This window comes from Opisthocomus hoazin, chromosome 4 (assembly GCF_030867145.1).
Source record: "Opisthocomus hoazin isolate bOpiHoa1 chromosome 4, bOpiHoa1.hap1, whole genome shotgun sequence".
In the NCBI taxonomy this organism is placed as follows: Eukaryota; Metazoa; Chordata; class Aves; order Opisthocomiformes; family Opisthocomidae; genus Opisthocomus; species Opisthocomus hoazin.
Window position 1 is genome coordinate 85,224,577 of NC_134417.1, and position 13,235 is coordinate 85,237,811.

Below are 13,235 nucleotides of genomic sequence, written 5' to 3' on the forward strand. Positions count from 1 at the left end.
AGAGAAGAGAGTGAAAAGAGCAGGAACATAACAAGGACACAAATATCCTTGTGGGAATGGAAAAATGGGGGCAAATGAGGTGGAAATGAGGTAAAGCAGAGCACAGAGGAAAAGGGTACCACAGGAAAAAAGGAAGTTGACTTCTTCTAGTGGCACTTTGTATCAAGAAAAATTGTATGCTATTGTACGGAAGCTCAGCTGTGAATAAATGACTGTTAGCATCTTGTCTTTGCTGCATCTGTAAGTGAAAATGTGTATTAAGTAGAAGTGAAACTGCTGAACGATGCTTCACCACCTGAAAAAAAAAATCGGTTTTGTTACTACATAAATAGAAAGAAAACTGTCAGGTTCCACTAGAAAAAAATACAATGCATATTAAAAACCATTAGATGCACACAAAGAAAATCCTGAACGACTGAGCAAACGTAACATTAATACAGCAGTGGTTTAAATTGTGATCTTCCAAGTGACTTCACACCACATTGCAATACAGCCAACATTTAACTGTACACAGGTTCTTTTACAAAAATATTCTTAATCTGTTATACCGTTTAAAATTATTTAAATGGCAAAGATTGCTAAACCTGAGTGCTGTTACATTAAATAAAAGCAATGTAATGTGTTCAAAAACTGTGTGTATATAAAGCCCCTTTCCAGTTAGTTAGAAGAATCAGTGCATCCAACCAAGGAGTGAGAAAGCAACACAGGCACCTAAAAGACCCAGTGAGATTAACTTGCCCCTTGAGGTTTTCTTTAGTGCAGTAAGGACCATACTTTCCACCACAATAAGCAGAGAAGTAGAAAACAGAGGTGTTTTTTTAAATAAAAAAACCCAACCCTGCAAAAAGCAGCATTACAAAGAACAAAATGATCCTTCCCAACCATATTATACCAGAAGATGGTATACGTAAGGATCCAATATGAATCCGTGTTTTTGTACACAAGACCCTGTACTCATGTGGATAAGAAGTCCATCTCCATGATTAAAAATCAGGTTACAAAAAAACCTTACATAAAATCCTTAGGATTTGATACTAATTGAAGATAAAATACTTTCAAGTATTATGTTTATAAATGAATTAGTGGTTAAGGCATGATTTAAGGCAACACTGAAATAAAAGCCCTGTGTTACCCTAAACGACCTTTGTAATACAGCTAAATTTCTGCAATCTGTTCAGTATTGCTTTCCTTCACATTTAATTTCTCACCCAACATGCTGCTAAAAATAATAAAAAAGCACAAAAAAATAATTTAAAAAAAAGTTTGTGTGTCTCTGAACAAAAAAGGCTTTTTGACAGTGAACAGGCGAAGCCAGGTTTGTACCTTTGAGTATCACCACTCACATAAGACACACGGTACTACGCGAAGGACAAGAACAGCACAGTGCTACGCCAGAGAACAAATCCAGGGCATCTCTTGAGTTAAGGCAAAAAACAGGACCCCCCCCCACCCCCCTGCATGAAGTGATACCCTGCCCGCTCCCACCCGCCCTGTCGCCCCAGCTGCAAGGGCAACGCACCCACACACACATACAGACACGCAGTCACTGCCTGCAACTATAGGAAGCGCCTACAGCCGCTCCTGGGAAAACTCCACAATCCCAAGCTCAGCAGCTAAAAGCTACTACATCTAAAAAATGTATATAAAAAAATAACCAGCACCAAGTAAAGGGTTTTCTCGTATTCCAAGCAGCTGAAGCTAAGAAAAAAACGATGGAAGCCCCTCACGATTATTCCGAAATAGCCTACAGTTTTGTGAAAAATGCCTCCTCTAAATCCTTACAGTGGAAACCTAACAGCAAAGAACTACACTGTCAGCCTGCTTGGCGTTTTAATGGCTAGGACTTTCTTTACAGAAATTCGGAAAACTGAAGCGAATCTTCAGAATTAGACTGGGGAATAAACTAGGTATCTGAAGGTACTTTACAGAGGGGGTGCCAATATTTACTCTTCTTTCCCGAAGTCATATTGGAGATGTATGTGGACCAAGAGCAATCTCCCTGTCCATATTTATTGTTTACCACTACTTGGAGATCAACCCGTGCGTGGCAGCTCCTCCTGCAGCTGTGAAGATGCTACAGGCCCATCCTCCTCCTGCCTAGCACCACCGACACCGAGCCTTCCACACACTGCACATCGTTCCATCACACAGCATACGTGCCACATCAGTTGCGAACATGGTGATGAACCGACGGGTTACATGACCAACTTGAATCATGTGTAAAACCAAAATATCCCAAACTTTTGAGAACAATCTTACACGACAGACCTGATTTGTACTTCTGCAGCACAACAGAACAAACCTAGAAGCCCCGTGCTTTGGTCTGACAGTGCACTGTATTTCCCCTCAAAAGTTACAGCACAGAGCTTATTTTTTTTTAATTAAAAAAAAAGGTAAAACATTCTACTAAAATACCACAGATCATACGGCCAACCCAATCTTTTAGTCAAGGCAAAATATGATTAGTTATAAAGTGCCACAAGATGAAAACAAGGTAATAAAAAAAAAGTCGGCTCCATATAATCACCTATCGGAGCTGCCTATTTAAATCATTATAAAATTATGCTAATAAAAACTGTGAACAAATAATACACAGATCAGGATATATGTATTGACTTACTAGCATCTTTATAAAAATTTGAAGATATACACAAAAACACATCAACATTTATGGAACTGTATCCATTAAACTTAGATAAGACAACACAAAAAACTAACAAATAGCTAAGATGTGGTTGACTGTAAGCACTTTGAGTAACATTTTAATTTTAAAAGGTCAATATTTACATACTACATTAAATGTCTTTTTTTTCCATTTTGCATTGTATTTTGAATGCATGATAAAGAAAGAACAAGATAATGGTTGCAACAGATCTTCCAAGAAAGTTAACTTCACATGGTCAGATTTAACTACGTGCTGAAAGAGAACACGGCAAGAACATGTCCGTCTAGCTTTACCTCTGCTTCCTTTGTGGTTTTTGGGAGAAGGCAACAAACGGATCTGAAAGAGCTGCATCGTTCAAACTGATCGTGGCCAAGAGATCCAGTTTTAAGCCAGGATTTGAGAACTAACAAAACACAAACACTTTAACAAACGACTCACCTAATTGCTACTTTTGCTACTGAGTTTTTTAAGATTAGAGAGATATGGTGACAATACAGGGTGGGACTATGTATGTATGTGTATAATAAAAATGCATATAGACATACATACATACAGTACGTTTACATATAGTACGATACCCAGGTACTGCAATAAGCAGCTAAAATCACCACCAGCAATCTGCCCACACTCTCTCTATGCACAAGCAATAACCTACTGCAACCGCCTTTAAAGAGGATGCATCTAGTCATTAAACAGGCATTGCCTATGTTGCCTCCTACGTTTAAACAGATCTGAGGCGATTTCATGTCTTTATTGCAGAGTCACACATTTACCTCAAAAAAAAAAATTTTTAAAAAGCCCAACTGAATAAAAATTATTAAAACTTAAGTTGGCTGAACCTCAGCCTCTTTGGGATGGATTCAAAATCCAAAGCAGGAGCACTTCTACAAACTTCTTTGACTTTTGAATCAAACCCATATTCTTCGGCTCCAAGAAACCCTCTAACCCCAATAACGTTAGCTTCTGACAGGACAGCTGATCAACTGCAGATGTTCCTACTGCTGAACTCAGCTGCTGGCCTGTCTGGCGTCTGCATAAAACCCAGATTTCCAGACACGCACTATCATCGCCCCGCCCCGAGACGTCTTCCCCACCTTCTCATTACAGAGAAGCAGCTCCCTAACAGTAGCATGAATAACTGTTTAATGACTCGCTTTAAAGATAAGCATTTATTCCTTAAAAATACGAATTATGTAACCTGAGGAGGCAGCGTAGCGGTCCTAGTGCTCCCAGTGCGAGGAGTTAGACAGCACGGGGCAGACCACCTCGCAGGAGTCTTCGGGTCGGCTCCCAGGGGGCACTTCCTACCTGTGGCTCGGGTCTGCCCTGAAGCACTAACAGCACTTTGTGAACAGGAACTGTGCTAAATGTTACCAGGTATCATGCATAAATGGGGAACTATACAGACAGGTGTAACTCACTTATCATGATGTTACTGCATCTCATCACTACGCTGTAAACGGGCTTAATCACTCAATTTTTTTTCCCAGTGCAGTTATTTCCGAAGTACCACATTATTCTGTATTTTTTCAATGAACATAGAGCAGTTTTACCTAGAAGATTCATGACAGTATTTATTTTCAATTATTGTTTTTAGTAACTTCTACCTAATTGAAAATCTGGACCAAAATTGTAAGAAAGCCAATTAGGTCTTTGTGACTTGGTTACCACTAAATCTTCAAAAAAAAACCCAAAACCAAACCTCAACCAAAACTATGTTACTATATACTTGCTTAGTTCATCCTTCCATGCTTGGCTTGTTTATTTTGGACCCCATCTGCAGCTGTTTCATTACATACCAACAGTGTTCTGCGGTCACTCAGGTAACAAACCTATAAGCTTTCTGTAAGTCCCCCCACTTGAATTGTAGGTGGAGTGCTTAAGGGGACTCCTGAAACAAAGGATGAAGCAAAAGCTCACAGTTTAAAAACTAAGGAAATGTTCATAAAAACTGGAATCCAATATAAAGATGACATTTTAATAAGTTTATTCAGAAGTAACTGAAAAAAATTGTTCCTTTGGCAACACCATCTAGATGGTTCTAACCAAAAGGAAGTATTATGGATTTTACTTTGAATAAAATAGAAACTCCTGAATGCTTGCACATAATTTTTGGGAACTGCCATGTTCACCAGCAGATTCACAATGTCCTTACAGTCCTGTATTGATCGGGAACAACGCATCAAACCACGTCCTTTCAGTTATGGGTTTCTTATGGTTCAGCATTAGTCACAAAATAAATCTCAAAGAAAAAAAAACTAATCAAAATAAAGCATAAGGCAATAATGAAAAGCTAACCCAAAAGAACTATTAGGAATGCGCCACTCTTCCAGTGTAACATTTTTGAAGTGAGCCACTAAATATTTATTTTTCCTTATACCTGGCAACGTCATTTAAAACAACCTAGTTACAACTTGGAGTTCGCTACCCACGATGCTACTGAAGGGCAAAGATCCTGTGTTTAAAAACCAAGGGTAAATACAGCAATGTTATTCCTGCACAGGGTTTTATGGAATAAGTGGAGTTGGAAGGAGAAGATGGAAGTCTGTGTTGAAACAGAAAATGCAAAGACAGACTCAACATATTTACAAAGTTCGAAACTACATTTTTTCCAGCGTCACCTCCAAAGCTTCTCAGTGTACTGCTACTCAGTGAAGTAGACCACGTTTAAATCTATGCAAGAATACCTTCTGTGCTCTCAGACATACACCATAACTAATGTGTTTTGTTTAGAAAAGTGAGTTTTCATTCAAATACCTCACACTGAAGATAAGAGCAACCATTATCAAATATTCTTTGCTATGAAGAAAGTTTTTCAATCTTTCGATGTAAACGTTCTCTCTCAAGTCACTGTGGTCACACAGTAGTATCTTGAAGAACACTGTCTACATGCATTGAAAGCATCTTGAAAAAAAAAATCCGTAGTTCCATGTGGTTACAACAGAACGCGAACAAACCGAACAGAAATTCCACCTGTGCGGATCCTCTCAAGTTCAGCTCTTCTGAAGGAGGACATCTTGCTGCTTTCTGTAGTTCAACACAGCAATTAAAGACTAAGCTGAAAGGTTTCACAACCCGATGGTTTTGCCACTGTGCCTCACGCAGCTCCACAGTGTGCTTCTGTTAGTGTCAGGGATTCTCTCAGCAGACATCACTCAACTATCAGCGCCACGTTTATGTGGGACAGATCTATCATGTGCCTGTTAAAAGAAATTTAAACGACTCTAGAAGTGGAGAACAGACAAGGAGGTTCTACGAAGGTCACTAATAAACAGATGCTTGATTGGATTAAGAGAAACACTGAGCAGAGGAGACGGATTTAATCTTTTGAAGGGAGGGAAGGAACCGAGGTGGCAGCAGTGCTTAATTATTTACCTGTGGAATTTCTGCTGAAATGCTAAAGCATGTGCTGGCTCCTTAAATTTTGCTATGGCTTTCCGTTGTTGAGGAAGCATCTGTAAACTCTGCAGAGAAAAAAGCCAAAACATATTTTCAATATTCACTTCAAGTTCCACTTAAGAACACTATTTTGCACCAAATTGATTGAAATTTTGCCATATTTCTTTTATCAGAAACGTATTTCTTTTCTCTTATTGGTGTCCAGGGAATGGAAAGAGACTTCTGAGCCTGTGGCGAGGGACCCAGCTGAAGGTGTTTGAGCTCCTGCATTAAGCAACTGTACCAGCTGGAAAACCCAGATCATCACTCGTTAAGCAAAGGTGACAGCTCTTGCACTCAATCCATACAGATGAACTAAACCCTGCAGCTAAACTCCCACCAACCAAATAAGAAACGCTCAGCTGGCAGAGCTCAGCTTCACACACAAGCACCTGGAGTCATTCACCTGATGTACATTAAAGGATCGATGCTTTCCACAGGTTAAACAGGACAGACACAGGAAGAAGTGGTAGGTTTTGATCTCTAGACTGCATATTCTGGCACTGTTTCAATAAAAATAAATGGCTAGCTTTTGACAGACACTAACTACCACATAACCCTGGTGACATGGCTTAGGTCATCACTTGCTAGTCCTCCTAGCAATGGGAAACCGCGAAACACACATCTACTCAGACAAATCCACGGGATATGTGCTTCCCATACCACGAGAGCAGCGTTTCACAATGCTCTAACCATCCAAAAACCCCTCCGTAGCATTGAGGTCTATATAACTATAGCACGCCTCAGCCAGGGCTTCGGAGAACTCATGTCCTTGCTCCCTGTCACAGCAGGAAAAGTCCAGGCAATGCCAAGATGATCCCGGAGAGCAGTCATGCGGCCTTGGTAATGAGAAGTGATCAGACTTACTGAGGTTGAAGCTGATGCTTTGGGTTGGCGCTTTAGTTAGAATGGTGTACTTTTCACAAAGTCACTTGATATTTTTGAGAAAATTAATTTTTACACATTAAGTATGTACACACTCAAGAATCAATGAGAACATGCAACAGGTACTCAGCATCACAGAACGCTCAGGATGGAAAAAGTATGATCCTGCTATCCCACCGCCTGTGAAAACAGACCACAGATTCTACAGTATCTAGGTTATAACAGATCTTCTGAAAGCTTCAATATAATTTTTCAGCTCTGTGTCACAGTGATTCCATTATCTCACAGCAGGTTTTGGATGTGCAATGGCCTACACTGCAGCACATTCAAGACAGAATTGTTCTGATTCAGCATCTGGTTTCCAATTGTTCTTATGGCTTTGGATGCAAAATTAAAGAATTCCTAACATCTCCCTTTTCTGTGCGTAAGTTTCTACATAAGGCAACTCCAATTTTGCACTGAGCGTTCTATATACATCCATATGCATATGTATGTACACACGCACACATCTATAGGAACCTTAAAGCTTTTCTAGATTTTATTATAACCTCCTGGTGGTTATGCATAAACGTAATTCCCTGCTCCTGCATCTTGCCTGGAACTCAGCAGCATCCCCCCACACTTGGATGATTCCAGCACACTGACAGGCAGTCTCCTGGATTTTAAATTTTACCTGCAAAAACTCTATGATACAGAGTCCAGCCTATTAAAGAAGGCAACATCTACCTTTACACAAACAACTGTTCCTTGGGAAACTACGTACAACCCCACTCGCTGATGCATTTCAAGGCTGACACAGTTTGCAATCTCTCAGTGAAAGAATCTTCAATCCAGCTAATGCATTTCCTGTTAATTCAATCAAATACAGCATTTTAAGCAAGGTGTCAAATGCCCAGATGAAATTTGCTATTAAAATTGCCTACCTTTATCTTTTTTGAACAGGTAAGACTCTCATTGATATGACGCTTATTTAACAAGAGCCAGAGCACCCTATAGTTACATTTCTTCGTTTCCAAGCCTGACAATTCAGGTCTAGGCTCTTCCATAACTTATCTACCTGTGATTTTGAAGTCATTAATTTTGGCAGTAGCTACCTTGCACTTTCTTGTAATTGAACAGGAAACTTCCCTCTTGCCAGGCAAATCACAGAAGTTTGATACTTCTGTCACTTCTGTGATTTCAAAGTGAAAGCTGAGGAAAAGTTAAGGGATTCAGCAAACCTGATAAGTTTCAGGGGGTTACTTGCACTGCATAGTTTTTGGAAAGCTGCTGTGAGGGAAAGGTTTAGCTAAATCACTGCAGTTTCTTAGTTTCTGAGCTGGTAGGAATGGGATTTATCTTTAAAAAAACCCAAAATACTTGGCTGACGATTATTTTTTTTTTAAATCAGTGTCATGGTTTAAGCCTGCAGGCAGCTAAACCAACCGCCCAGCCATTCGCTCACACGTCACCACCCCGCCCCAGTGGGATGGGGGAGAGAATCCGGGAAAAAAAGTAAAACTCGTGGGTTGAGATAAAGACAGTTTAATAAGACAGAAAAGGAAGAGAAGACTAATAATGATAATAATGTTAAAAGAAATCCTAAACAAGTGACACATGGCACAATTCCTAACCTGCTGACTGATACCCAGTTAGTTCCCGAGCCGTGGCACCCTCTGGCCAACTCCCCCAGTGTATAAACTGAGCATGATGCCATATAGTATGGGGTATCCCTTTGGCCAGTTTGGGTCAGTGGTCCCGGCCATGTCCCCTCCCAGTTTCTCCCATGCACCCCCTGCCTCCTCACTGGCAGGCCAGCATGAGAAGATGAAAAGTCTTCGACTGCTTTGCCACAGCTAGAAACACCAGTGTGTTACCACCATTGTTTTCAGCCCAAATCCAAACCACAGCACTACACCAGCTACCAGGAAGAAAATTAACTCTATCTTAGCTGAAAGAAGGACAATCAGAAAGCTCTTGACAAGGTTAAGCACATTTTACCAACAAGAACACGGTCGTGCTGCACAAAGCACCAACGGAAGACCTTGGACAAAGCTCAGTTCTCCTGAAGGTTATCTGCTGGAGTGAGTGAAGGTGGTGCTGAAGTTTGCATTTTCCTCCTTGACTGATGTCTCCTTATTATGATTTATACAACTGTATCTAATACACATTCTCTCGACACCCCTCTTCTGGCTAGAAAAGGACAAAAGACTAAGTCAGTCCTAGCACGAAGGACTAAGCCAGACCTAGTACTAAGGACTAAGTTTTGAAGACCACGAATTAATCGCAGCCATTAAGCAACAAGATTCAGAAACAAGAAACTTGTAAGAGTTAAAAAAAAATCTCTGAATGGCAATTAAAAAAAGACATCAAGAGAAGTAAATCTGGCTCCTTTGTTCCTTTCAAAGAACTTGAAACTTTTAATATGAGAAAAACTTGTTTGAATCACTGAAAGGACGCATGTTTCAGAGAACAGTGGGACAAGAGGGGCTGGAAAAGAACCCAGGGACGCATCCCTTCGGCTGTACCCTGCACACTCTGCTGTCACCTGCTTCTGTCCCCTCTCCTGAACCATCTCCAGCCCTCCTGCAGACAACTGAGCCTAACAACGTCAGGGCTTGCTCAACTACCACAGGAGATTTTTCCCAACACTTTATGCTCCAGACCCCTGTTGTGATCAATCGAAGAAGAGAAGCTGCATTTAGTGACTTTTTTCCACAATAACTGAGCTATTATTGCATTAATATTCTTGAGATGCTCAAAAGCAAAATGTGATTTTGCAGTTTATACACCAAAAATGATAAATTATTAAGAAGCTGCTTGGTAATTATCACATAAAAATTGACTAAAGGAAGACACTCTGGTATAGTGCAAATGTATTAGCAAAATTAGGCAAAGTATCTAATTCTTATTATAGACAACTTCTTCATGATTTCACATGAATTAATAAAGTTTATTGACTGACTAGTTTGGGTACTATGTCACAGCCTGTTCTTATGTTGTATCGCTGCCTTATATTCCAAAAGAAAAAAATGCAATCAAAACACTAAATACATTTTAATTTTAATACTCAACTGCTTTGGCAACAAGCCATCAGTTCTTGAGTAAGGCTATTGAAAAGCATCTGTATCAGATCAAAAAGCCAACCCTTCCGATCCTTCGCTGAACTGCTTCACCACCACCCATCGCACAGCCCTGCGGTAAGGCAGTAACTTCTACCAGCACGGTCTTCCCAACTGCCACAGTTACACGTGCCTGTGGCTTTAACAAGAGAGAGAGTTAAGGACTGCGAAACGAAAAGATAAGCTAACACTACACAGACAACACTACTCCAGTCAGAAACGGTCTGTAAAATTTTAATTCAAATGGTTTTCGTACAAATTCTCAGCTTCCACTGCACTCATACTGTGGTACTGAAAATAACGCAGAATCGCTTGGTGTTTGTTTAGGTGTATTAGGTATATACACCTTATTTAGGTATAAAAAAAGTTCCGGTTTTGTTTTAATCAGAAAAAAATACGGCACTCACTAAGCTAAGTTACTTTGATGATATGAACACCATAGCCTGAAATACCACCATAAACATTTTTGCTGACAAAGATTTTTAATTTCTCAACACGAATCATTATCTACCTTGTGTTTTCAAACGAATCCTCATCTATCGTAACTTGGAAATATGATCACTGTTCACCCTGCTAACAAAGATCTCTTGGAAAATTTATGTTCTGATTTCAGGACACCACCTCCTTACTTGCATGACTATTTAAACCCTGAGTTTTATGCTTAACAACATCCATTGCCAGGACAGAACAAGTAGGTACAATTTTGCTGGAGCGTGTCAGTCCTGGCCTGCTGCTATCCCACCCTGAGCAGATGGGTTATCAGATGGGAATACAAACTAGTGTTCCACTTCAGTGGAAACCTGAAGTAAATAACTGCGTACTCATCCTACTGGATTCTTTTCGTCTCCTTGAATTTGGGAGGATATGCAGTTTAGAGCTGATCCCGCATTTCAATGATGTTAACAGTGATAGTCTGGAGAAAACTGTAACCTGTGGAGTTGTTAGCTCAAAATCTTGTTCAAGGCATTATCTTACAGGTTTACTTCACCAGCTTCTGATTTTGTTGATTCCAAATACATCTGCTAGGAAAATACAAAATTCATTTTGCATATCTTAATCACGCCACCTTGCTAGTTTAACACACTTGATTTTTTTCACCTCTTTAGACTAATTTGGCAGACATTTTGTTCAGTGATATCATTTGATATTACTAGCATCCAGAAGATTCTCAGATAGTTTGAGTGCTCGCACATTCACTACAAGGTGATCTTGAAACAACCTCCTAAAGTTGTTATTTTTAATAACACTCTCTCATCAATCAGACTACCCACTGTATTAGCCAGCTTACTCATACAGAATGCTCTAGTAAGTTTCAAAAATTATTGGTACCACTGATTTATGTATTTCATTAATGTGAAAACCCATACATGTGCAAGCATTCATTTTTAAAGCAAAACCTGAAGTATTGCACTAGCTATTGCACAGCTTGCACATAACCAGATGCTCACCTATAACGCTTTCAGTATTATTTTTGTTACCCCACACTGTAGCTAGCTTCTATTTCCAACACAATTCTGTACTTCAGGATAGATTTAAACTTCTATGATTTTTGACAATTTCTTTACATACTGCCCAACTACTTCTAGAGGGGAAATTATAACAAGTTAAACAAAAGTTTCACTAAACAAAAGCTCATCTTGGATGGTTCTCTATACAAGTAAACCAACTGATCTAGTATTCAGACACTTTTAACTATTGATCCTGTTTACTTTTGAAGTTAATGACATGTATTTGAAATTACCACCTGTTCAGAGACAAGGGATTTTTTAGTTAATATCTAACATCATGAGCAGAAACTACATGATTTTAAAGGAAGCAGTTAAGTCTTCTTTTCGGACTACCGACCTCAATGGCTGCTAAAACCTCCATGTGCAGCATGAAATTATGGACATCTCTCCTCAAAACTCACCACATGAGAAGCCTTGAAGTGAGAGCTAACTATAACAGCAAGAGGCTAGGAAGATCACTGCCAAAGTAAGGTGAGAAAAAAATACAGATTTCAGAGGGAAAAAAAAAATCCTCAGTATGTGATAAGCAGTAGGAAGCACAACATTCTCCTTCCTGAAGAAAGTATTTCTCCTTGACAACAGTTAATATGGGCAAGATTTACAAAGTTCTAGTTTGCTCAGAAAAGGTTTTGCCCATCTTTTGCACCAACAAAGCCAAATGGGCCTACAGCAAGTATCTGAAAAAATATCCGTCCTTCGTGGGAAGTGCTAGCCCTCCTGCAACACATTTCCAAACACACCCCAAGGGGTATGTGCTACAGGCGACCGTGCCAGTGTCCTGCTCAGGTTCACATCCTTAACAGCCAGTGCTACGGCTGATACTCGGGTGCCACAACGCACATGTCTTGGTGGTAAGTTGTTGGTTTTTTTCCTTACAAAATCTAGATGACTTCTGATTTGCACTTTAAAGTATGCTTGAGTAATGTCCTACAAAATGCATAACTCTGTGTTCCTACTTAGAGATAGATGTGTTTAAATCTCTATTAAATAATTCCTTCAATGATGTTCAGATACAGTGAGCACCAGAGAACTACAGCATTTTGTGATGGGTTGACCCTGGTTGGAAGCCAGGTGCCCACCAAAGCCAGTCCATCACTGTCCTCCTCAACTGCACAGGGGAGAGAAAATACAATGAAAGGCTCATGGGTTGAGCTCAGGACAGGGAGGAGATCACTCACCAATTACTGTCACGGGCTAACCAGACTCGATTTGGGGAAATTAATTCAATTTATTGCCAATCAAATCAGAGTAGAATAATGAAGAATAAACCCAAATCTTAAGAACACCTTCCCCCCACCCCTCCCTTCTTCCCAGGCTCAACTTCACTCTCGATTTTCTGTCTCCTCCCCCCAAGCGGTGCAGGGGGATAGGGAATGGGGTTATGGTCAGTTCATCACATGTGTCTGGTGCTCCTTCCTCCTCACACTCATCCCCTGCTGCAGCGTGGGGTCCCTCCCATGGAGACAGTTCTCCACAAACTTCTCCAATGTGAGTCCTTCCCATAGGCTGCAGTTCTCCACGAACTGCTCCAGTGTGGGTCCATTCCACGGGGTGCAGTCCTTCAGGAACAGGCTGCTCCAGCGTGGGTCCCGCACGAGGTCACAAGCCCTGCCAGCAAACCTGCTCCAGCGTGGGCTC

At 40.3% G+C, this 13,235-nt stretch overlaps 1 protein-coding gene across 4 annotated transcripts in view; it reads right to left on the minus strand.

Moving 5' to 3' along the window:
- Positions 1-1,504: 1,504 nt before the first annotated feature.
- RBM33 (RNA binding motif protein 33) overlaps positions 1,505-13,235 on the minus strand; it is a 105,993-nt gene continuing 94,262 nt past the window's right edge. For all 4 annotated transcript variants that reach the window (XM_075419771.1, XM_075419772.1, XM_075419770.1 and 1 more), the window contains 2 exons: positions 6,041-6,129; positions 1,505-5,865 (listed from right to left, as the gene is read on the minus strand). In XM_075419771.1, the coding sequence (XP_075275886.1) occupies positions 5,817-5,865; positions 6,041-6,129 (138 nt within the window). In that variant the 3' untranslated portion in view covers positions 1,505-5,816. The remainder of the gene's footprint in view (positions 5,866-6,040; positions 6,130-13,235) is intronic.